This window comes from Sinohyriopsis cumingii, chromosome 13 (assembly GCF_028554795.1).
Source record: "Sinohyriopsis cumingii isolate HCF-2022 chromosome 13, ASM2855479v2, whole genome shotgun sequence".
Taxonomy (NCBI): domain Eukaryota; kingdom Metazoa; phylum Mollusca; class Bivalvia; order Unionida; family Unionidae; genus Sinohyriopsis; species Sinohyriopsis cumingii.
In genome coordinates, this window is record NC_142973.1 from 30,955,434 (window position 1) to 30,982,269 (window position 26,836).

The 26,836-nt window shown below is 34.9% G+C and overlaps 2 protein-coding genes across 2 annotated transcripts in view; one reads left to right on the top strand and one right to left on the bottom strand.

Annotated features, from left to right (window-relative positions):
- Positions 1 to 26,836, bottom strand: part of LOC149785135 (U1 small nuclear ribonucleoprotein 70 kDa-like) — an 86,606-nt gene that overhangs the window by 26,203 nt on the left and 33,567 nt on the right. Inside the window, exons 5-6 of the mRNA XM_089978899.1 lie at positions 26,747 to 26,809; positions 5,880 to 5,961 (exon numbers count right to left, since the gene is read on the bottom strand). Coding sequence (XP_089835025.1) covers positions 5,880 to 5,961; positions 26,747 to 26,809 — 145 coding nt within the window. The remainder of the gene's footprint in view (positions 1 to 5,879; positions 5,962 to 26,746; positions 26,810 to 26,836) is intronic.
- Positions 16,333 to 26,836, top strand: part of LOC149785136 (potassium voltage-gated channel subfamily A member 1-like) — a 106,641-nt gene continuing 96,137 nt past the window's right edge. Inside the window, exon 1 of the mRNA XM_089978896.1 lies at positions 16,333 to 16,791. Coding sequence (XP_089835022.1) covers positions 16,729 to 16,791 — 63 coding nt within the window. The 5' untranslated portion in view covers positions 16,333 to 16,728. The remainder of the gene's footprint in view (positions 16,792 to 26,836) is intronic.

Below are 26,836 nucleotides of genomic sequence, written 5' to 3' on the forward strand. Positions count from 1 at the left end.
AAAGACTAATTTCGTGTTTTTGAAAAGATCTAATGAATATCACAGCTAGGTCCAGTGTGTCCAATTCTGATGGTTTTCCGAGTTTACTTGAAAAACAATTGGTTTGTCAATTTAAATGTAACACTCACTTTATGAAAACAATTAATTATTGAAAGCAAATAAAGTGATATGTAAAGATTAGCACATTATGAAGGACTGTTTAAATATAAAAATTACTAAACAAGCATGCAGCTATATTCTTACTTAGAGTGGGGATAGACACACCAAACTAAACTGTGACCAGAATTTCATCCCACCCCCTATATTACAAGAAACACACTTCATAAACATTCTTCTATTACAATTTGCAATAATTAAGTTTAGTAAAGACAATATAATCTTTGATCTTTTTTTAAATTTTATTTTTTAGGTTGAGATCAAATGTATTTGTTTCTTTTATAACACATATTTTACTTTAAATCCGTTTCTTTCTTATTTGATTCATTTACGTCCTTTTTTGCAAAATATTTGTATTGTTTTGTTCTTACCACCCATATCTTACCACTGTTATACAAACCAGTTTTTTCAAGAACAAGTAGGATAAAGGTATCATGATCGGGACCATCATGTTTCGCTCAGTCTGAAGTAAAAATAATACAGACAATTTAGAAAACCAATCTAATTTCAATTCAATTCAAAACAGCAAATTATGACAGAAGATTTTCTCACTTACCATCCAGCAAGGCATGGTACATAAAAAGATGATTGTGTTTTGTGTCTCAGTTTTGGACTTACCAAATCTCCAACCCATGTCAACTTACCCCATTCTGGTTAACTCTCATTTTTATTCATAGTTTTTTTATTTGGGTTATTATTTGTTGTCCTTTAACTGTGTGCAAATCATGACTCTGCACACATGATTATGAGCAAAACACTGCAGATATTACTGGTATGTATTAGCAATTAACAGCATATCTGCACAATAAAGGCTATATGATGCTGATTAAAAGGAAAGTTTCAAAACTGCAAATGCAAAAGAATTGCACAAAAATCTAAGGAAGATAAAGACTTCCAAATACATGTAAGCAATAAGTAAAACAGTATTAAAAAAAACCTAAAGGTTAAGATGCAAAAAGTCTCTAAATGTATTTAAAATCCTCCAAAATGTAAAATAAATAATTAAAAAATAAAGGTTAAAAAGATACCAGTATTACAGATGAATTAGAATGTAAAAAAAGGCTAAATAATTATTCATAAGTTTTGAATCACTGATCATCATGCCAATCAGAATATGACTCTATGTGGCCAAAACTTTACCAAGCAAACATAACAAAAACTACATTATGCATTATAAATTACTATTTCAGTTTATTACTAAATTCTATTACATTTACACTCTTTCTTATTCCCTCCGATATATCTGCATCCAATATATCAAACAATACATCTATTCAACAATATTTTCCTGTGATGATTATTCATGCCATCTCCTCCACTCACCTCTAACTGGCACTGTTTCTCAGATTCCTGTACCTGCCTCTTACCAGGGCAAAACATTCCACTAAATTCATTTATTATAATTCAGTAACTCAAATAGTGTTACACTTAATTCCTTCAACTATCATCAATTATGAATGCATGTATCCACAGACATTGTTTCCAGTCCGGGGTCTGATAAACAGTTCTAAATGAGTCCCTCAAAGCGTCTGATGCTCTAATGCCCACCCCCCACCCCAATCCAGAGTCCATTTCTTCCATCCTTTTATTTTTTTGGTAACTACAGAGTATTGAAATTTATCTTCAATATTCTTGAGAAAACTCCAGCATACCAAATTTTACAACTACAGTATTTTCTTACATGCTCAAATCGTCATGTTCACAACATAACTAAAGTGCAGGGCAAAATTCTTTTTGTCATCGCCTTCCAACCTGAACCTGATACAATGGACAGAACATCACTGAACTTGCTTCAGACAATGTCAAGATATACACATTTTCTAAGTTTAAATCGATAGCATTACGGAGGATGGGACAACTGACCAATGGGAAGCTAATGGCAAGCTTTCTCACATACCCAAGTTGGTCTAGCTGAGATCTGAACTCGTGTAGACAAAGGTGAGATGTGTGAGTGATCTGTATGGGCAAGTGTCCCTCCATCACATGGGACCCTGACGTATCACAGTCTCAAAGTTAAAACTCCCAAGTCCATGGGACACTGGGAATAACAACTAAAAATTTTTTAGTAACATGAAGTTTAATAATGCTTACCCAGTTTGGGGGGGGGGGTACAGTGCACAGAAAAAAAGTAACCAGCTACTTTGGGTAAATTATCCTGCTAGCAACAATTAGGCAATATCATGGACAAAAACAACTATGGTGGCCATGTTGAAGGTCAGATCATCACACTTTTCATTTAGTGTCAACAGGACATAAAAAGAACACTTGTGTACACTTTGAGTCTTTTATCATGTCAAGATAAGCTTTCTTCCATTACTCTGCTTTATGAAGTTAATCCATTTATCTAGCCCACAGCAGTTTATCAAGCCCACCATAGTTCTTTTTTTTTTTTTTAGCCCAAAGTGGTCAATCTATCTAGCCGTAGTAGTTAATCTATCTAGCCCCCAGTAGCTCTGTTTATAATGCATTAGACTTAAAATCCAAGGGTCACAGATTCAATACCTGCCCGTGACAACCCAGAATAGCTGCCTCATTGTGGAATCACCCAGTCCTGAAGAAAGACACTAACAGACCATGTGGGACATCACAGGCATTCAAGTATTTACTTTTCCACTGAATCATTTATTAGACAGTGATCTAATTCCATTTCAACTTGATAAATTGACGTATACTTGTGAGGCTGGCTTTGTTTTTAAGACTGACTGAAGACTACAGTTCACAACATTAAATCATCCACCTAAAAAAACCTAATACATGTATTAACTCATTCGGCCCTGATCCCATCTGTAGGCGTGATCCGGTTTCTGCATTCAATGGCCGATCCCGCCTGTAGTCGTGGTTTGTTTACTGCATTCAATGGCTGATCCTGTCTGCAGTCATGATGAATGTGTGTTAGATACAACATCTCTGAATGGTTGCAAATGGGTTTTTTCTCCAAGAACTAAACAAATATTAAACCAATCAGAAATGATTTTACTTTCATTTGTGGAAATCTGAATTGTTCAGAAGCCAAGGGTTACTGCTTGAGAGCAGTTTCACTACACGTGTTCTGTTCATGAAAATCGTAAATGATGGCTGACATAAGAGTGATTTTTAATGTGTGCAAAAATGAGGAGTTTCTCGGGTTTGAACTTGAAAATATTGAGCAAGCTGAGGAAAGATATATTTGGCAGTTGGATATTTTGCGAGATTTAGATAAGGACATAGAAGTTTCTGAAATTTAGTCATCACAAGATGTGGATGCTGACAGCGATGATGATAGAGTTCTTGTGGATAAACGTTGCACATAAATTTGTACATAGTGTATAAATAAGTTGTGAAAGACTTGGACAAATAGGAAGAAAAGAAAATACACCACTGTGTAGAAAAATTCATTTGGAATAATTGGTGAAAATTTCAGGGATTTTAATTGGATATAAGAAGAGTAATTAAGGCAAAGAGTGAATGCATGTGCATGATGTTTTCAAAAATTTTCAAACAGGTAAAAACTCTGGGGCACAAGCAGCTATACACAGCTTAGTGCTTCTGGGGCATAGCAGCAGAGATACTGATAACAGTGCTGGGGCTGAACGAGTTAAGCAAAAAGTGATTCTTTTGAACCCCTGATAAAAGAGATATCCTTCCTCCACAAATTTATACCATTTTATTTCCCCAATCTGCCAACCAAGAGGCCATCCTGCCTCACTGTACAAACCTATACTGTGCAACAGACCAATTGATGTTGTTTGTTAGCTGAAGTTCATCCCCAAATACTGCAATAGGTATTCCTGCACAAACCTTCATTCGGACAGATTAGTAGCAAACCCTTGGCCATCCTAACCTCTATCAACAATGAATAAATATCTTGACCAATAAACAACATGCATACAAGCAGACTTCTGTCATATATATTATTAACACACATAAATCTTTGCATAGAATTCTGATCAATGCATAAAACTCTTTTTCTAAAACTTAACCACAACTCCTGAAGATCTAAGTCATCTGATAGGCATAACAATCAAACTAAGATTTTCCAAAAAAAAAAAAAAATGACCCATATTCCATATAAATTACAAAACTCTTTCTCTCTATGCTTCAGTGATCATATAGTCAAAATGTATGTATCTCTGTCTTTCTGCTTGTCTGTCCATCTGTCCATATGTATGTATAGACTAATAATGATTAGACTCCCTCTGTCCTGAACCCAAAGTAAATGCATGTGAGTAACATGTGCTATTACCATCAGGCAATCATGTTCAATCCGGATCAAAAGACAAATAGAATAAATATGCATGTGAATGCAAACTATCCTGAAAAAAAAGCACACTGAACAAAAATATTGTGTGGTACAGTAGTTATCAATGATGTAATCTATAGCCATTAGCAATGTGTAAATCACAATGGGATTTGCTATCTACAATTTGCTCAGCAAAAAATTTGTTTTAAAAAACTCACCACCAAGTTGGAAGAAGATCGCATTTAAAGACCCATAACTCCCACAAATGATGATGTGGAATGCAGAAGATCAACTCATTCAAGGTCTATTCAATGGAAAGGCACTACTTCAAAAGAAAAGTTATGTTGCAAACACAAATATTAGGAGGAAGGGCTAGCAGATTGCCATAACAGTTTTGCATGAAATTAATCTCTTTGAAGCTCTCATCAATGGTGCCTGCCAAGTTTAGTTGAAATGCAACAAAGTTTAGTAAAGGTTTCTTGTAGAAACCGAATCCAGAAGGACAGGGAATCAGGGGCTATAACTACTGTAACTGATGTCCCTCACTGAAAATGGCATCAGTTTGAAGTCACATTCAAATCTGCTTGAAATCCAACAAATTCTGTTGAAGTTATCTTGTGGACACCAGTCAGGAAAAGACAATCAATCTGGGGGCCAAAACTCTTGAAAATGGGACTGTTAACTGTTAAAAGGCACATTCAAGTCTGTGAAACTGTTCATATCAAATTACACCAGACTATGCTGAATGGTTTTGGGCCACACCAGATACAAGTAACATGCCAAAATAAAGACATGAATCTGATGGTCAAGTGTCATAGCTAATCAATTAATTAAAGTCAGTGAGACTAAATGCATAAAGGGCTCATCTGTGTCTATGAGACAATCTATACGTCTAACTGTATCAGAATATCTTGCATTGTTCCTCAGCAAAGCTGGTCACAAGGATCTGCTCTTGTAGCAGTTGATACTCCAGGAAAAGGGCAATAACTTTAACAAAATTGGACTTGTTAAGACAATAGGCACATCAACATATAATAGATGACTAAATGACATCAATCCAGATTGACAGATGGAAATGGGGATGGCACTTTAGGACTCCAACATCTCAACATAGCCATTAATCAATTTCTAGAATGCCAGAATTTAAAAGAAAACCATTCCCATCAAAGTATTCTCATTGTATATAAAAATGTACAGCCTGTAATTCATTGATACACTTGAGGCATTTTTGGATGGTAATCATAGCATTCAAGAAACTCAACAGCGGTATTAAACATTCCTTGCAAAGAAGAGTGTAATGTGCAAATACAAGGAGACACGTTTATTTAAACTGGCAGACGTGCTTTGCAAAAATTGAAAAATAAGTTCCAACTAAAATGTCAAAACTCACATCTCTGGATTGAGTTCACCTATATGATTCAAATGTACCAAAAGTAATTACAGCTGTGATAGGTCAATTAAGAATACTTTCACAGGGAAAGTTCCCATAAACAGAACTACTTACAGTGCATGTCTCTTTCATGTTCATATTCTATGAAGGCGTAGCCTCGAGGTTTGCCAGAGAATTTGTCACATATCAAGGAAATCTGAAAGAAAAAATGTTTGAGTATCTTAATATTTTTCCTGAAGGTTAAAACAGAATGAGGACTTGGCTCAATAACATCAAACTACAGTGTAATATGAGTATGGCTGAATAGTACTGACATTTTCGGAATACCAATGTTTGATTTTATCTTTAAAAATTTCATGTTCAAACAGATGAATCTTTCTAATCCTGCCAGAACATAGATGAATTATTCTAAACACTTTTAACATTTGTTAAAACAAGTGAATCAGCCAACAACCAATGGAAGATTCAGACAAAGTCACAGTTCTATGTCTTGCCATGGCAAATCCTTCTGATTTTTATAACAAATCTGCCTCCACCTTACCCCTCCACTTCTGCCCCATCTAAACTTTGCCCCAATTATAACTAGAAAAGACAGAGTTGTGGTCAGCAAGTCCAGAAGGATTAAGATCAAGACCATACAAATTAAATTTCTGAAAACAGATTAGCATGACAAAACTTTGGTTGACCAAAAACAATCTCTGCAGTGGTCCCTCACCTACTAGCTACACCAGAAAACATAATGTCTTCCTTTTCACCCCATAACATCAGAGATCATGAATAAACATTATTATTATATAAGATTAATGAAGAAATCTCATATCTTATACAAATTCATTTGCAGAATTTGAGAATTAGTGATATGCTGAAAGTGCTTTTAAAATTCGCAACTGTTTGAGGGAGACATGGGTACTGTCTGAGGGAAATGTTAGTATTGTTTGAGGGTAACATTAATACCCCTCAAGGGAGACCTATATAATACCTCCTGATGTAACTCACATAGCTTGGTATTAAAGTGATTAAACAAATTCAGTTAGAAAGGAATTTATGAAAATGTGCTCCCTGTATAGGTATGGTCTGAAAGATGGAGACAACATTGGAGCTGCCATCACAACGCCACATGGCACCATCTCAAGCCAGCTGCTGCACAAAGCCTCAATTTTTACTGCAAAAATCATTCATACTCAAAAGCTCTGAACTACCCTGAAATCTCTCCAAGAAATAAAAATCTTTTTAGGATTCCCTTTCCACAATGAAAGCCTTGCCAACTCCTAAATTAGACCTGTTAATATTGCACAACCTGTTGATATCCCAGACATCGCTGAAAAAAAAAGAAGGGGTCCGTCGTGGATGAGTGATCTAAAATGTTCGCTATAAAAGGCCAACCGACCTCCATCCATGTGAGTTTAAGTCTCGTATTCAGCCAATGAGAAAGGTAGACAGTAACTTTCCATGAGTCAGTTCTTACCTGGTTCTACCTCCAACAGTTATACTGGCCACCATAAATAGCCTATCTAGCACTGAGAAATGGTGTTAAACCCAAAACAATAACAATACAAAAGGAAAAAATCATGTTCTCATACAGTCTGGGAAAGTATTCTGTACTGCTGTTTGCCTAGTGACATTGGTATTAAGGATAATGAAAGGGCTGATAAAGCAGCCAAAGCTGCAGAACAATCATCGATTTCCAAATGGATGATTCCATTGCTGGCTTAAATGTATCAATCAAATAGTTGGCAAAATATTTAAAATAAAATCTCCACAAACTTCATATCAATCCCACTATTGTTGAGTTGTATTCCTTGTATGGAAGAAATCAGAGAGATTAGGTTCTATTGTTCAGGTCACATATCAGACAAACATATCTGACATGCAACCCAACCCCCAACCCCACAGGGTGAACCTTGAGTGGAGTGTGTACCTTGCCAGTGGAGCAATTCCTTCTGTAAAAGACAAGTATTTTGACGTTGTCTACTTGAATGACTGTATGAGGATCTACCATTAGCGAAAATTATGGGCTTTTATGGGAATGCAGTTTATACAATTGAAATCATCTCTAGAGGATTTTACACTTGTTGTTTTCATCTGTTTATACTGTACATATATATATATGTAGTTAGTACTGAAGTGTGTGGCATTTTTACATTTTTGGGAATGGTTTAAGTTTATTCAATTACCGGTATGTGCAATTTAGTTTTATATTTTGCAACTTTAGCTTTGCTTGCACTGCATAGCCAACTTTATGCTGAGGTGCCATGAAGCATTACATACATACATACATACATACATACACACACACACATACACAGCTGTTGCAGGCATCAACATAAATATATTTGCATCTTAAAATCTGGTCAGAAAAAGCTGTTTAGTCAGACTGCCAAAATGCACATCAAGGCTATCTGCTGACCATCAGTAAGTTCCAATGCACACAGTCAGGCACCTGGCCATCTGATTAGATTATGTTGTTATTTCTGGCTAATCAAGTCAATCATCATTACAACAGTTACTGATCTTAGCCATCTCAGATTTCTGCTACTGAAGCTTACGTGATGCCATATTTATCTACATATATTACCAAATTTCCTGGTCATAATATAGACCTAAAACCTGGAATTCATCATGTGAAAACCTGAGATCATGTACCTTAAACATTTCTTAAGCTGACTAACATGGCATAGGAGAATACCATGGCTTTTTAACACGATTCAAAACATTTCAAAGCTATACTGAAACAACCCTAGCAAATGGTACCGGCCAGCACTTGCTCAAATGTCTTCACTTCATTGTGGTCATCTATTCAAACCATAGTGGTCACTGATGTTGTGGGTGAGTAACTTCAACTTTACTACTACATGTTTCACAAGCCTATTCGAAAATACTAATGTTTGGTGAAGTATGGAAAAGGATTTAAAAACTCTTGTTCAATAGGCAGTTGATTCAATATTTTTATATATTTATAATCATAATAATGTAATCAAGACAGTTCAGTCAGTTAGAATCAGTTATAATGTATACTTTCTGTTGTGCTCTTCTGAAGTCAAATGCCCATGGTAGGATGACTAAAATGGGTTTATAAAAACTTGACTTCATTTTAAACCAAGTTCAGTTTCATATCTTAAATGTAGACTGATATGCAATTGCTGTTAATGAGTGAAATTTTAAAAAAAAAATTATATTTCCACTTTACACTTGTTGCTTCAATTTTTCACTTAACTTTATCAAACATTGTCAAACTACCCACTTGCCCCTCTTGTTATGAATCCAGACTTAATCATTTCATTTTTAATATGGAGGGGGTGTCTCCTGAATTTTTTAACTATGCAACTTACATAAAAAGTGTGTAACAAATATTGGTTTCTTAATGTATGTCTGTATATATGTATGTATGTATCTATGTCTGTCTCTCTGTCTGTATGTATATATGTTTAATTGCACCTCTGCAGAGTATTGGCTATATGGGCCAATTAAAAGTTATGTTGTTAAAACTTAAAGAACTGCAAATGTAATTTTATATATTATTTTGATCTGAAGCCATTGAAACCTACTACCAAAAAAACAAGCAAACATATGTGAAAACACCTACCAGAAAATCAACATTTTTTTGTAACCAAATTACACTTCTTACATTTGCAGTCAAGAACGGAGTTACATCTGAATTCCTCAGAGTCCTTTACAATACATATGCCTGAACTCCAATGCATTTCATCCAAATAGATTATGATCATTTTCAAGCATCTGCAACAAGCGCAGAACAATTTCTGTACAAATTATTGTCATATGTCATGGTTAAATTCTGCAATACCAGAGTGTTTGATGGAGGACTTTCTTTATAGGATGCAGTTCAGATGCTTTTGAGATTTTCATTTAAAACCGAAATAAAAAGGAGAAAGCCAAGTGTAGGACATGCGCAGAAACCAAGTGACCTTCTGGATCTGGAGTCTGCATGAGCAGGTATGTGGTGTCACTCGTTGATGAATATGATTGAATCTAGTAAAATATAGCTTGTGTGTGTGTGTGTGTGTGTATATATATATATATATATATGAATTGAGAGCTTCCATTAGTAACGCAGAGCTTCCATGTAGTGAAACAGAGCTACCATGTGGTAAAAAAGCTTCTACATTCAGGTCTGTGGAAGCCAGTTAAATTTTCCAAAGATGTGTTTAACAGTTGTTTTTGTTTGGGGTGGGGGTGGGGGGAAGAGGTCATTTGATGTTTTGCTGGGTCGGATGATTTCCTAAGTTAGCTGGCCAATCAAAACAATTTGTGTTAAGATGGTCCCTGAATAATGCCACAATCTACAAACTAGTTGAGTTCTACACAGCTTCCCCTAAGACTTCACGGATGACATTGATTACTGATCCTTTTTGTGGTAGATAGTCAGAAGAAATAAAAATTTTCAATTTCTTAAGTATTTTATTGTTTGCTCATTACTGAACAATATAAGCCAAAATTAAAAAATTGAACAACATACTACAGGTTAATCAAAACTCTTACAGAAAGAATTTTCCTGGACTTAAATTTTCTTGCAACATAGTGTGTGTGTGTGATCTGGAATTTTAACATAGCTTTAAAAATTTTTGTCATATCACTACAATGTCTGCAGCATGGCCATTTCTAGTGATGCACTGGGCATCATGCCAAAGACAGGTAGCATGATGTCCCACCCAGTCACATTATCCTGACACCAGGTCAACCTGTTGTAACACACTAACCTCTTAATGCTGAGCGTCAAGTGAGGCAGCTGCTAGTACCATTTTTATAAGTCTTTGGTATGACATGGCCAGGGTTCAAACCCGTGACCTCTGCTATTCGAGGCAGACACTCTAACTACTTGGACCACCTGAGCAGTCATGCAAAATGGAAACAGTTCTCAAAATCTGGGAAAAGAGTGTAACCTGTGGTAGCAATTAGTACAGCTGGTTCAATACCTGGCTTCCTAGATCATATGCCTCATTGTGTCCTTAGTAAAGGAACATAACTCCCATTTCGTTGGCATGATATAACCAATAATGTATACAAAGTACTGTCAAACCCCTCAAAACAAAGAAACAGCAAACATTTAAAATCTGAGACTAATTTTTTTTTAAAACAATGGAAATGTCCTAGGGTCTGAAAAAATCCTAGAGAAAATAATTTCAATGCCTCAATTCCGCACTGCAGAAACAGTTCTGAAATAACTTTTCATGTAAAAAAAATGCTCTGAATAGCATGCTGAAGTTCCTCTGAGTTACCTAAGACCAGCCAAATAATATGAAAGGAACAACAGTCATATGCAATACATGTCATTAGGTGACTTTCTTTTCTTTTTGTTCTGGACAAAATCTTTTTCTAGTTTTGCTAATAAATTTTGAGCTGCAAAATTCAACACCTGAAAGTGCCTGCTTGTGCAAGTACTGAAACACAACCTATCATATGATAGGCTACCTGGCATATTTCCAGATCATTCCAAAAGGTCTTGGTGAAAGCAGTGATAATGATTATCACCAAGTCATGCCAGATGTGCCCTTTACCATTTCATCTTTTGACAACATTTAAATAAATGTAACAATTATCTAATCAGAAAGTTCGTATTTTACCACGCTATGACAAAATATGAATTTCTTTCTGAAAAAAAAAATCACATTGTCATGATGTAGTATTCCATCTTGTATATATATGTGATCAAATTCTCCAATCAATCTAAATTTGACTCATTCTCATTTTGTTTATACAAAATATGCCAGATGCACAGAAACATTTGCTCTAAATTTAGATAATGTACAAGAAACCTATTTCTGGAGCAGTGCAAGATAAGATACAGACTTTTGCCAACCCTTGTTAGCTCCTGATGACTACCAGACAGCAAATGTTACTAGGAGAATACTGGATGCACCTACACATCATCAAGCAACATTTTGATCATGACACATTCTGGCAATTTGAACAAATAATACATGACTGTATAGCTACCTACAAATCTGAAAGAAAGCCTTCCTTGGAAAGAACTTTTGATTGTAAAACTTTCTTAATTAAGTTTTAATAAACCTTGAAATGTCGTATAGTATGAATACTGCAATATGTATCCTATGATAAGATCATGGGGCCTAACTTTTGAAACTGTTTCAAAGAAGGGAGTAGGTACACTCCTAATTGGATATGACTTTGTTACAAATGAAATTACAGTGGGGCTTGAGTTTATCTTCAATACAAAAGCTTGTTACTGCTGAAACAGGATGTTCTATTTTTCCTACTGAAAGTGAGAAATGAAATATGCTAATATTGTAATGAAATATGCCAGTATGACAATAAAATATGCTGGTATGGCAATAAAATATACCACTATGACAATGAACTATACCAGTATGACAATGAAATATACTAATATGACATCTTTTTGTCCTTTAAGCCTTTGTCTAAAATCAGATCTGTTGTTTTGACTTGAGGGTTTATTTTTTTATAGCAGAGCAAATTAAGCAGGTTATTAAGTGCTAAACCAAACATAACCACAAAGTTGTATGAATTTCCTTGCACTGGTTCATGGCTTGTGATATGGATGTATTATTGGAGGGTATATAAATATCCCCAACACATTTCACAAAAGTATGGGCATTACAATCGTGTTATTCCATTCAAATTCAAGAGTTTTTCAAGTTACAAGGCATTATTAACATGAAAGTGTGTCATTTGTAAACATTACATATACTGTAATTGACACAATTCCATAACTTTTAAACAAATATTACATGTAGTGTAATTGACACAATTCTATAACTTTTATCTTCAAGACTCACACCTCAACTACATTTGTCTTACCATACAAAATCTTGACCAATCCCAGATTGGTGAGACAGAAATATTTTTCCACACCATATAATGTAAACATTAAACTTAATGCAATCCTATTAGTATTCCTACTAGGCTTATCATGTCTGGTCTGCACTTTTATAAAACAAAAATCAATATAGAACCCTTCATTCACTTACTCGATTAGGGTAGCTATGCATGAATCGATCTTTATAACTTGAATAGGATACTGTTGCCATGGAATTTCATCTCTCATTATATCTTTATCCCTTCTCAACTTATGGCTAATTGAACTTTACAATTTCAAACTGTAAATGACAGGTGACTGTAATGAACACTGTGATGATTGGCACGTACACTAGGCTTTTACGTTCAACCATCATAAAAATGAAAGTAACTCTTAGGATGTTTAACCATTGCCAAGGTGCAACTAAATGTAGGGCTAAAGATAAAAAAGTAGGCGTGGTTCCGGTAAAGCAACATACTCTATTAACTGACCCCGACCATCTAACTTTTTACTGTGTGTGCTAAAAAATATCAGTAATGGCTGTAACCCCGTTTTTCACCCAAATCATTAACTTCAGATTATGACATTAACCAACACAAACTAGATAACAAAGTAATAAAAACAAGAATCCCTCAAAGTGACTGATGCTCTCTTGGGCAAAATAGAATATCCTGGAATTCTAGGTAAGATAATTTCTTCCTTTAACTGCTGAGTGTTCAAACCAAATATCATATTAATTAAAGATAACAAAATTTTCTAATTAACTGCTGTGATAAATGTCAGCTTGGCACCATTTTCATTTATTTTTTTGGTGGAAACCCCAAGTCATAATGATCAACCATTCATTGGGATTAGTGACAAGAAGATCTTTAAGACAGTCATCATGGCAGACATTTTTGATGTATAACTTGTACCACTTTCATTTATGACCAACTAAGTATCATACGAAGTATAATGGTGAAAATCCAGGTTGATACAGTCATCCATTGGGAAAGTAGTTGAGACAAGGTTACTTTCAAAATACTACTTCCCATTCAAGACCAACTCTGCATCATAAAAAGTCTTCTGTTGAAAATCCCGGGTCACTATGATGCAAAATGTGGCCATATTGGAGATCAGATCAGCATTTTCAGCTAGAACTAACTAGAAAATCAAAAGAAGTCCTTCAGTGGATACCCGATGTTGCTATAACCACCCATGGGGGGGGGGGGGTAGTGACTACAAGATTTTCAAGATTGCCACTGCACTAAACTTGTTGGTTTAAAAAAAGCAGGGGAGGGGTGTGTGTTGATTAACAGATAGAGTGGGCTGATTATTAGAACAAGATATCCTGAGTTTATATTTAAAGAAAACACTGGTGCACTTATCATTCTGTGTAAGCTTGTCAACCAATAAATAACAGCAAGTTGGTTTCCATCTTCTAAAATGATGTGGGATTAAAACTAAGGAAACCACTTCTTCCACCAAAAATGAATATGTTTGTATTAATAGAGAATTTTTATTTTAAAATAAAAAATATTAAGAATGTTGAAATATTTTCTCCAATATTTTGCAATATTATGCATTTAATATTTTTGTCAGATACATGTTTGGAGTACATGCTGCAAAGGAAGATAGCTGTATTAATACATGTTGTTATGTCAGTTTTTACTATAAATAGGGATATGTACTTAATGAATTACTGTTTACTTACATACATGTATTACAAGCATGGCATGTTTTAGTCAACTCTACTGTAAAAATATTATAAACATATCAAGCTTTCCAAATACAAACACAACTACAAAATCAATGAATCCTGTGTTATTTAAATCCGAGTCAATACCGGCTCCCCAAAGTTTCAAGCACAAAATGAAATAATCAATTAATTCCTTTATAATAAAGAATACAATGTATTGATACAGAAGGTACAGCTAGGTTTCCATTTACTGCAAAAAGCTGACAAATGTAATTTGCTAACTAGCAATACATCTTAATTATTTTAGCATCAATCACTGTAACCTTTCTCAAAACAAACGTGTAAACCTAAACTGCACTGGTTTCCACCCACCCACCCATTAAGAAACCTTTCTCAAAAGAATGTACCTTTTTTTTTTAAGGATACACTGTCCAACACCGAAATAATATTTTAACTAATTTGTCCTCCTTATGATTGGCAACCCCTTTTATAAGACTACCTTTATCCTGTAGGTGTGTCCTTATAAGAGAAGGACTACATAATGTAAATTCATTACTTTTTGTGAGGAACCAATTTTCATGGAAACAATTGGAACCATCTAAATTCCACAAATGTACATACTGACAAAAATGTCATTTTTCTCAGCACTATGAAAATGAATGCTCATGAAAATAAATTCATAGAAAATATTACTTTACAAAACCTATGAGCAAGTGTCAGCAGTCAGTACCACAATTTTCCAGTCAAATAAGCTTTAAATTAATGATAAATCTACATGGACTCTTTATGCATTAGGAACTTAACGCCCCAAAAGTAGATTACTCAACCCCTGGTGCAAAAAGGAAAGTAATCATGTCATGAATAAAAAGTCTCTAACAAAAAAAACAAAAAACAAACTAAACAAATGGTACAAAACATTAAATTTGTGAGCCACACTACGTATCAGCTGAAAATGAATGAGGACAATTCTTTCATGATGTTGCTATGGCAGCATTATGCCAATCCTGCACAACAGAAAGCTTCAAAAACTGATTAATAATCAACAATCACAAACTTTGTCTACATGTGAAGGTATGTCCAGAAGTGTAAGGAATAACCAAGTAAAAAAAACAAAAAAGGCAAGTAATGTTGGTTTACATCCATTAATGTACGTCAGGCTTGTGCAACTTCATCCAGTGCAAGGTCAGATTTTTAAAGCCACACCCTATGATGAAAATAGGCAGATAAAACCAGTTCATGGACTGTAGATTGCACATGTCTGTTGTACATGTGCAGCGTGTGTGAAAACTTTTTTGTGGAATGGTAGCCAAATATTGTACGTGTGGGTTTGGTGCTCCAGCTGGAGAAATTGTGGTTTATATTCAGACACTGACTGAAATAACTGTTTATGATTTTGGACTGAAAAAAAAAGGATTTGCCTTAAGAAAAAATGCAGAAAATACAGTACACAATACTTTTGTCACATGACTAAACTAGGAAAAATTGTCCCAAGTAGTATATGCTGCAAATAAGGATATGAATTATGAAATTATGATGTAATAATCCAACAATGTATATTATGAACTTGTCCATTTTGCAGAATATACTTGTGTAATATGAAATTATGACTGAAGCCATGAAAAGAATTAAAAAAATCACCTTTACTGAAATGCATGTAATTGTTGTTGCTCATAATAATTTTTAGAGATTCTGTGACTGATGTGAATAACTGATAACAGTATACAGTATAGCATGTAGACTAGTATCTCTGACAAACTCATTTTTCTTGTAGCTGAATAACAAAAAGATTGGTCACTGCTACAACAACTCCACTAAAGATATCTGACAGTACATGTCAAAAAAACCAGCAATATTTTTTGACCTCTGCGCAGTACCCTCTCCATGCCCCCACTACTTGACACTTTTTAGCATCTGGATCTAGTTTGGAGCAATTGGAAAAGAAAAGGAAAACACATTCTTGTATTATCTATATAACTGATGAGAATCTTGCTATTGCAAGAAGCCGTCATCTTACGCTTCCTTCCACATATCCTCATTACAACAAGCATATACAAATGTACATACATTCCCTTAATACCAGAATGTCAGTCCAAGAGGTACCTGGTATTTCAACTGCAACAGAGACTTGCATCTACCTAGATAACTATGTATGAACCGATGTACAAGTAGCTTTGGGATCAAACCAACTTTTAGTGACTAATCATGCATATGCATAGAAATGTCTACTTTTTGCAAAACAGTTGGAAAAGAAATTACCATAATAATAACAATAATAACTCGTCAGGTATCATCAGTCAAACGCAACATCTGATTAGTAACACAGTGGTATAACATTGGAGTTCCAGTATGTTTATGTGACATCGAAGTATGTGTACAGTGTTCCATTTAACATGACATTTTTTTCATTGAATTATTGATAGCTGTCAAGTTGATCAGATGATTTTACGGAAAAATAGTACAGAGACAGTTCTAGTTTCACAGCCTTCAAGATAATGCGCCTATTCACAGCTGGCTCCTTTTCCAATTCTCAAAACACAGTTCAGGAGTCCTCACAGGTACATTTAAATTATTTAAATGATTTTCCTATTTTAATTAATCCTAAACATACAAGTAAAATATTAAACATTTTTAGTTTATGCTAAACTTACAAGTCTGATATTAAACAGACAAGTCAAAATAAAGATACATGTATCTGTCATGGAAGATGAAACAAATGCCATGTACCTCCATTAAACTTCTTGGGCAAATTTTCAATGTCTCCATTACAGTTTTCTGTGGCAGATTTTTTTTTAACTTGTCCCCTTATAGTTAGGCTCTTTGGGGCAAATATCCAATGACTTGTCCCTTTTTATGGCTAAACTAACATTTAGACATTACACTATTAGAACATAAGGAAAAAGCTGAGCTGTGAATGAGAAGAAAAAAAATTAAATTAAATTTGCACGCATTTCATGCCATGTAAAAAAACCGACGTGAATGACTACTTATTGTACTAAAGAATGGAATTGCATTTTAGTTTTTCATACAAGTGTGTGTGAGTGTGTGATTTGGATTTTTAACGTAGCTCTAACAATTTTTCAGTCATATCGTTATGATGTCTGCAGTGTGGCAGTTTATAACGATGTCAAGCGCTGGGGCATCATGCCACAGGCATGTAGCATGATGTCCCACCCAGTCACATTATCCTGACACTAGGCCGATCAGTCCTTACACTAACCTCTTTGAGTGCCAAGCGAGGCAGCTGTTAGTACCATTTTTGTAAGTCTTTGGTATGACTCAGCTGAGGATCAAACCCACGACCTCCTGCATCCGAGGCGGATGCTCTAACCACTAGGCCACTGGAGCAGTTGGGATGTTTACCTAAGAAATGATTATTCCGAGCAAAAACACCAGTTTTAGTGGAGTGAAATAGTTGTATTCTATTCAGAAGAGGGATTTATATATTCTAATTATAGATTAGAATTACAAAGTTCTCAGAATTCATTTCAAGACATTCTGGATCATATCACTGTGATGCATGAGACTATTGGTATATCAGTATAACAGACTGAACTTCATTCATTATCCCACTGAATTTCATATGGTTACTCAAAACTTTTGAGCTTGTGATAGAATTTTTAGGACTGTTTTGGATTTCATTCACCACACATTAGATTATTTTTGATTTATTACATTCTATTTAGGGAATAAATTATTATTTAAATTATACAAAACTTGTTAGTTTTAACTCTAAAACAAAAGAGTCGTAACACCTCCAGGTCCTTAATGAAAAGTGTGCCATTCTTCTTGTCATTACACCCCTTGAATGGATGATCATTATGACATGGGGTTTTTGCCAATAGACTTCTAATGATGCCTACTTTGTTCTAAATTAAAAAGGTGCCAAGCTGACATTCAATATGTCTACCACTGCTGCTAATATGAAAATCTGTGATGGTTAAAGAAAGAAATATTCTTATCATGAAATTCTTTTCACCCAGAAGAACATAGTCCCTTTGAGAGACACTTGTTTTTCTCTTCCAATTATCCAGAAAATATTGATGTTGGAAAGCATGTTTCGATTTTATACACTCATTCGTACACCACTAACACTGTCAGTCTCAGTCCTCTACCAAAAACCAAAAAGTTTAATACTTGCTACAAAAGCACAGACAAATTAAAAACAATGTATTCAAATCAAGAATATTCCAAGAATTCATGGAGAAAAACTTTAAACTGTGCTTCTGACGAGAGCAACAAAATACAATTGTATCAGTTCAACTACCCTTTCGATATTTTTTAAATACAAGCAGCATACAGTAGACACACAGAGCTATGCACAATAAAAAATATCACAAATATTTTTAACACCTTATACATTATGGTACTTGCTCATTTCAGTCAGTTTCATCCTGGAAAAATTTGTCACAGCTATTTGCAAAATTTAAATCTAAGTCCCTTAAAATGTCCAATGCTCTACTGTTCAATACAATTTTTAGAAGTTCAAGATACGGCTGTTTCTTTCTCTCAACTGCATGAGCTCTGATATTACTAAGTTACAAGATTTTATATCAAGGACTGGGTCAGCCATACTGGATGTAAGATGGGCAACATATTCATGTAGGACAAACCAGACACCATTTGAAGACCTTTAGTGAAAACACTATGTTGACATGACTGTCAAACCAGAAAAATGACAAAATATTAATATGAAGCAGTGATATTTGAGGACAGATTGGCATAGACACATCTGAGATCATTATAAGTCTATGGTGAAACACCGTGTCTATATGACTTTCTATTTAGGATGAGCAGCACCATTCACATTTGGAAACTATACCACATCATCAAAAAGTACAAGCAGTTACAGAATAATCTAAACAATGCTACAACATGGGCACAACTAAAACTACACATGAAATAGGATCTGCACACTGCATACAGCACATAGTATAAACAATTACTGCAATGAAGGAGCCATTGCTGATACATTTATTGCAAATTTACAGCCTGTCTCAGAAGAAATGCATCCTCACACTTCAGAAAATTCTGTTATTTTTCACAACGTTTATTTCTTTGTTAAAAGGATGCCACTTCACTAAGGGAAACAGCTGGTAGTGAATCCTACTTAAGTCTGAAAGAAAGTCATTAATTGTTTTTCTATTTAAAATAATTTCCTTTAATTCTGTTCTGGAAATTGACTAACCAGTGAAGAATGTTACCTGCATTAAATACAAACATGCATTAAAATCTACATAGAAAATAAAATGTTTTTTTTTTGCATAGTTCAGGCTTTTTTGTGTGTGCACAGAATAACAAAGCAAATACCTGAGATTCGGCTGGTTCCAAAATGGTCCCTGACAATGAAATTTGGAGTAATTTCATTCATAAACCAACAACATGATCTTGTTGTTGTTGTTGCTGTTGTGGGGTTTAACGCCATATTTCAGCACACGATAGGCTATACATGGCGGCCAGTATTAATGGTGGAGGAAGAACCCGGGAAAATCCCAGAAAGAACCACAGACCCACGAGAAGCTACTGGCAAGCTTTCTCACATACCAACATTGGCCTAATCCAAGACTCGAATCCATGCAGACAGAGGTGAGATGGCAGTGATCTGTAACGAAGAGTGCTTTAGACCACCTGGCCACTCAGGGCTTCAACATAATCTGTACATGTTGTGATATGGTGTGTCAAGGTTAGTGCATAATGTAAGCAATATAGGTGCATTTGAACTTATACCTAATGCAGCAGATTTCAACAGAAGAAAATGAAGGAAATGTGTAAGAAACTGAATATGGGCAGTAACAGCTTGAAAAAAATAGTTTGCAAGGTTGGCAAGGTTGCTACTAACTGTGTCACACTTCCATTGCTCATGAAACTACAAGTAAATGTCACCCTCAATCTTTAGTGCAAGTACTTTTTCCCTATGACGGAACATGCTGATATAAAGCTGTCAACAAAATCTTTACAGTTCATGGGGAAATTTCCAAATGAGCTGTTGTGGGAATGACATCACTGTTTACCAGTATATAATACTCTCATTGCCAATTTACACTAGATATCAGTCAAGGTTAACAGAAACATTCATGATATTCATGCATATCATGATATTCATGCATAGTGTCCATGGGTTTTGCTTTTGATTGCTTCTGAATCATGTTTGTTATAAACATGATATTCATGTATGGTGTTTATGTGTTTCACTTTGCTTTTGTTTTGGATCATGTCTACTAGCATACACATGATATTTATGCATGGTGTTCATGCATTTTGTTTTGCTTTTGAATCATGTCTACTGGCATAAACATGACATTTACCCAAGGTGTTCATGCATTTTGCTGTGTTTTGCTTTCAAATCATGTCTACTGGCATAAACATGACATTTACCCATGGTGTTCATGTATTTTGTTGTGCTTTTGCTTGTTTTGCTTTGGGACCATGTCTACTAGCATAAACATGGTATTTATGCAGTGTGTTCATCATTTTTGCTTGTGCGGGTTAGTATCATGTCTTTTGCACATAGTCAGTACAAATTTGCAACATCCCTTGAAAATCATGCACCCTAAACAACTGTAACAGACAGATGCCTTTGCTTCAACAACCCTGGGGTCAACAATAGGTAAACTATTTACATTTATCACCTGTGCATTGACATGGATCCATTTGAAAGACCTGGAATATTGGGAGGAAAATACATATTTAGGTATCCTGCCCCATGCTGTAATAGAAGAAAATCACCCTTTTTACAAACAGAGGGGGGGAAATCCTCCATCCATAAATTTTCAGTTCTATAACAGATTCTGGTCAGAATTTGCTAAAAACATTAACATAAAATTGCCTATCTACAGCTTAAATCAAACACCGAGATTCGATAAATTAAAACAATAGCCTGTACAGGATACAAATCCTGACTTGGCATTACCGCAACATTACTGCTTCAAAAAACTGGGCAGTAACAGACTGATTGACTGGGCAATAACAGACTGAGTGACCAGAATCCCTAGCTCAAACCAATGTTTCTCCTGAAAACTGCAATGAAATTTTATCCCAAACTAGCATGGGAAACTCCAAGTGAATGTTTTTGTTCAGCAGAAGCATTTAGGTAGAGTCCCCTGACCAGAGTCACATACATGGTAGAGTCCCCTGACCAGAGTCACACACACGGTAGAGTCTGTTGACCAGTGTCACATACACATAACAGACTATTTGACTTATTTCTTTCCAAACATGTTCTGTTGAACTGGTACCAATAATCACAGAATATATGCAGTAACAAGCTGAATAATGGCTTACTCGAAGTGGCAGGGCTATCAGCACATACTGATTCATCTCAATCTCACTAAGCCGTGCATCATATGGGGGAATTATGAGGGTGCAAAGATGGATCATAACTGGGATGGGTTGGTGGGGCAGAACTTTTGAATAAACATATATCTTTGCACATATTTACTCACTGGCCATGTAAATGTGACAGTACATCATAATGACTGGTTATCTACATGTCTACATAGGGCACAGTCAAGTGAATCTGGTGTGTGAACACTATCCTCACAGTCAAAGTAGTGCTGCTTAATTGCACATAACCACAATATTAGCTATATGGTGACAGCAGAAGTAACGTTCTAGCAATCTGGGGGGTGGGAGGGTGGACACATGTTCTAAGGTGCTTGCCTTTATCACCGATATACCACCATGTGTGTGTTTTTGAGGCTTAGCTGGGCCAGTGTGAGTTATGTTAGAATGCTTGTTGTGGGTCAGTGGTTTTTTCCAGGGTTTTCCTTGGTTATTCTTTCAACAAAATATACTGGCCACCATGTATAACCTTTCATGTACTGAAAATGGCATTAAACCCAAACAACCAAATAAGATCTGACAAAAAAGGTCCTCAATAGGTCATTATAAGTTAATGAAAAGATTTTCATGAAATTATAATAAAATAACAAAAAGTCCCTATTAAGTCATAATAAAATTAAAAAAATGCTATTAGTATATTATAATTAAGCAAGTTTTTATTAAAAAAAGACCATTCATAGCAAAGTAACAGAAATGCCATAAATAATAACAAAAAGACCCTCATAAAGTCATAATAGTCACAAAAAGGACCTGAATGAATCATTACAAAATAATAATAAAAAGTCCCTAGTTATGTCATAATAATAAAAAAGTGCCATTAAGTTATTCAATCAAAAAGTTGCAAAGAAGGTGCTTATTAAGTCAATATAAAATAACCAAATACAGACCCTTACTGAGACTTAATTATGTAACAAAATGTTCCCCAAGTCCGAACAAAGTAACACAAATGCCCTAAATGATAATACAATAATATTCCTGCAATAAGTCATAATAAAGGAGTTTTTAAAAAAAGTCCTTATTTATATGACATCCTATTAAACACTGTAATACCTAACCCTGTCGGTGGTCAAAATTTAGCAAAAATTAAAAAAAGTCTGCAATTGCTGATTGTCCAAAAATATCTTCATTTAATCTCTTTCCAAACACCACCAAGATATTTGTAAAGTGTTGATCTTTTCCTGGTGTCAATTTACAAACTGAGTTGTTACACAGGATTCGACTTTCAAAGCTCATGACAGTATGGCCTGAAGATTCCCCATTAAAAGAAAAAAGTCTGGTGCTGACACTAACAGCAGCCCAATCATTAGACCCTGGTTGCCTTCATGATGCAATAATTGCAACAAAAATCAATATCTAATCCAACTGACTTTGCAATGACACCCCTAGAGTCAACAAATTAGGCCTAAATTTGCTGTCAAACATTACAAGTTCAAGAAAATGTCTAGGATGAAAACAAATGATATTCAACCCCCAGTGTTATACTAATCCTTAAGAAAAAAGTAAAACAGAAAGATGTTTTATTAATATCAACCACTGACCACTACCTCACGATACAAGACTCAAATATGGAGGCCATCTTCAGATTTACACAAAAATAGGCTGGAATTGTGCTGATATTAGAACATATTAAACCAGTCAACTCCTTTGGTAGATCTAAGCATAACTCTACGGCAGCATGTTGCTGTGTTTTGACACAGATCAGTGCTTCAATAGGAACTGGAAATGTATCTAACAAGAACAGAATTCCTCAACACAGTTATAGGTCAAATTATTTACACCCTAAGTTAGCCAAAAAAGTCCAATTTATCATAAGTTGTCCATGTTACCCAATTGGGAAACAACAAATAAGGGTCAATTCATGTCCATATCAATGGAGATAGCTACTCAAATAATGCTTTAAAATATTTACCTTCTTGATTCAGCAAATGTCAAAACCCCATTTGGATCTTTCTAATAATGCACACTTAATTCTTAACATATTTCTTCTGAGAACAACGACCAGAAAAAAACCTGTCGATATTGCAGCATAGTGGAAAAAACCAGATTCATCAAGTACTAAGCACATGTCTGCGATGTGTGTGTGTGTGATTTAGATTTTTAACATAGCTTTAACAATTTTTCAGGCATATCGTTACAATGTATGAAGTGTGACAGTTTATAGTGATGTCTAGCACTGGGGCATCATGCTGCAGACATGCAGCATCATGTCCCACCCAGTCACATTATCCTGACACCAGGATGACTAGTCCTAACACTAACCTCTTAATGCTGAGCGCCAAGTGAGGCAGCTGTTAGCACCATTTTTGTAAGTCTTTGGTATGACTCAGCCGGGGATCGAACCCACGACCTCCCGCATCCGATTCAGTAAGTATTATGAAACACATGATTACATCATCTTTCAAGTATAAGGTAATCCATGTCACTTTAACCATTTTGTTATTTTTACACAGAAGTCATTACCATTCAGTGTTTATCTTTTAGAAGAAATGTAGTGTCACTGAGATGATTTTGCTATACTAATTGTAGCAGCCAAGCAACCCCAAAATATTCTGAAAAATCCCCATTAAAAGTTTCTGAATCCTGCTTGCCTGAATTTTGTCCAAGATGCATTCATGCCTGCTATGTGTTACGCCATTTTAAGCTAATTTTACATTTTGTCCTTACCAGAAGTCTTTCTGGTCATACAAAAGCTTGGAATTACTTTGAATTAAGTTTACAAGTGCACTTATGCATAATAATCATTCTGATTTTCCAAAGCAAGTGTATCATCAAAGAGCCGACATGCAAGTAGACTGATCCCAATTGCCATAGCAAAAGATCTGTATTCCTTCTTTAATTAGATTTTTGGAACAGCTGTTTGGATGGATGGCTGACAATACATACTGGTATTGACCGATACATTTTGTGCTTTGAATTGCTTAAAAATTGAAAACAAGGCCCGGGATTTGTCTGCCATGATGTAATAGAGTCATGAGCTTTACTGTGAACCAGTAAATGATGTTTTTGACATTATTTCTGATGAATCAAAGCATGTTTTTGTGTGACCTTCTGTTCCATACCTTTCACTGAAAAGAGAATATAGTGCTCACTGTTCAATATTCTACTTTGTTGACTTGCTGCTTAAGGACAATATCTTTTCAAACAGAGATTGTTATTTGCTGTTAAACAGACTAAAGGTGCCAAATAATCACAGAGCACATTGATTGCAAACACCTGTAACATAATTATTGTAACTGAGCCTAAATTATAATTATGTTAAATATGTAAACAGCTCTGTTTGTCCTGGACAAAGACATATAAATGACTCGTAACATAGCTGTTGTTTATTTAAAAGACAAAAAGTGTACTATTACTACTACAACAATAAAAAAAGGAATTAATTCCATACAAACAACACGAACATAAATTATGGAGAACTGCCAACCCTGACAAGTCCATCTCAGTAAGGCAGTTGATTTTTTTTCCGTACGTTTGATCAGTTTTCAGTAAAGTGTAACAAAATTTCATTATCTGCTATTATAATACTGGAAAATGTAATTAAAAGTTCGGTATTCGGAACATGCAGCGATGATAAACATTATGTTCAACTGAAAAGTTTGTAAAGTACGCATAGACTATATTTATCACTAGTACAGTGCATACATTTTAGTTCCAAAAACTGCACCTCAATAGCTTGTTGCTGTCTCTCAACTTGACGTAATTCCTGAAATTTCTTTTTCCATTTCACATGGCAACAGCAATCATATTTCCTTCCATGAGTCATACTCAAATTGGCATGTGATGTCCAATAAACATAATTGTGTCACTTCCAGCTTTTATTCACAAAAATTTGAACATTCCTTTTTATTTTTCCCATGTTGATTATTACTTTTCAAGAGGCTTATTTTCCCATTTGTCTTAACCCGTTACCTCAAAGAGCATAGTTACAAAGTGCAGCGCGTGTATTTTAAGAGTAATTTGCATAAAACTTAGACAAAATCGTAAGAGTTGGCAAGTCTGATTATGTACCTGTTTTTGGTTTAAATGATAAACATTTAAAACATTAATATTTTAACATGCTATGAAAAGAAATCTGAAAACAAATTCCAACAATCATTACAAGAATGCTGAGAGGCATGGGATTAGAAACCAAAGACTACATCTTACAAATTTTGTTTCCAAAATACTTGTTTGGCACAAAAACAAATCCCAATTATATGGATGTGGTCCCAATAATTTACTATTGTAATCATCCTTGTGACAAACCCACTTATCACTGCATGGACTGGAGACAATGAGGTGCATGTTATACCATGGCTATTCAACATGCTCTAACTTGCTGTGATAGCATGTGATAAACTGCTTCTCTTTTCTCAAAAAATTACCATTATGAAATAATCCATGATCCAAAATCAGTGTTATTTAAACATAAGAAGTACAAGAAAGACAAACAAAAACCGATTATGTAGCACTCAAGTTGTTAAAAATTAGTTTTGACACTTTAACTGTTTTGCTCAAAATACAATGTACATTCAAATCATTCACAAAATTCATAACAATGTGTACTGTAACTATTTTAACTATATTCCAACTTGATAGAGCAAAAATTCCATACAGAAATGGTTGTTTACATAGACATAACTATGGGGAGAAAAAAGCCCAATCAACACAAAAAAAGTCGATTTATATTAAGTCTGGAAACCGTCGGAGGGAAACATACAGATGCTGTAAAATAAGCACTATTTCATGTCAGCTACTTTTCTGTTAACTGCAAATGACGCAAGGCCAAGTTTTCTGCATTGTTTCTTGAAATATTAACATTTTCTATAATGTAATATCTATTTCATGATAAGCATTTCTGTAAGACATGCCAATTTGTGGAGTGAAATAAGATGGAAAACAACTCAAGAGCCTCTTGAAGGGATTGACACTCTACTGGGTGAAAAGAACTTCCAGGTATTCAGATAAGACCATTCCTATCTTTTAAGTGTTGAGTGTTGAAACCATCTTGAAACCATATTCTTTAGTGATAAAATTTTCAAATTCACTGCTGTGTTACACATTCTGGGTGTCAGTTTAGCATACCAACCAATTTGTTCTGCATTTCAACTTCAACATACAAGTGACATTTTTTAATGGAACTGATATGCATCCAGTCCTTTTATAAAACTGTGAAAAAGAAATTTGACAAACCTTTCGAATAGGACCATGTACTTCAAATTCTCTCCGCAACTTGGACTCACTGGTATCATAATTCTGAAAAGAAAAAGCAATATGGATACA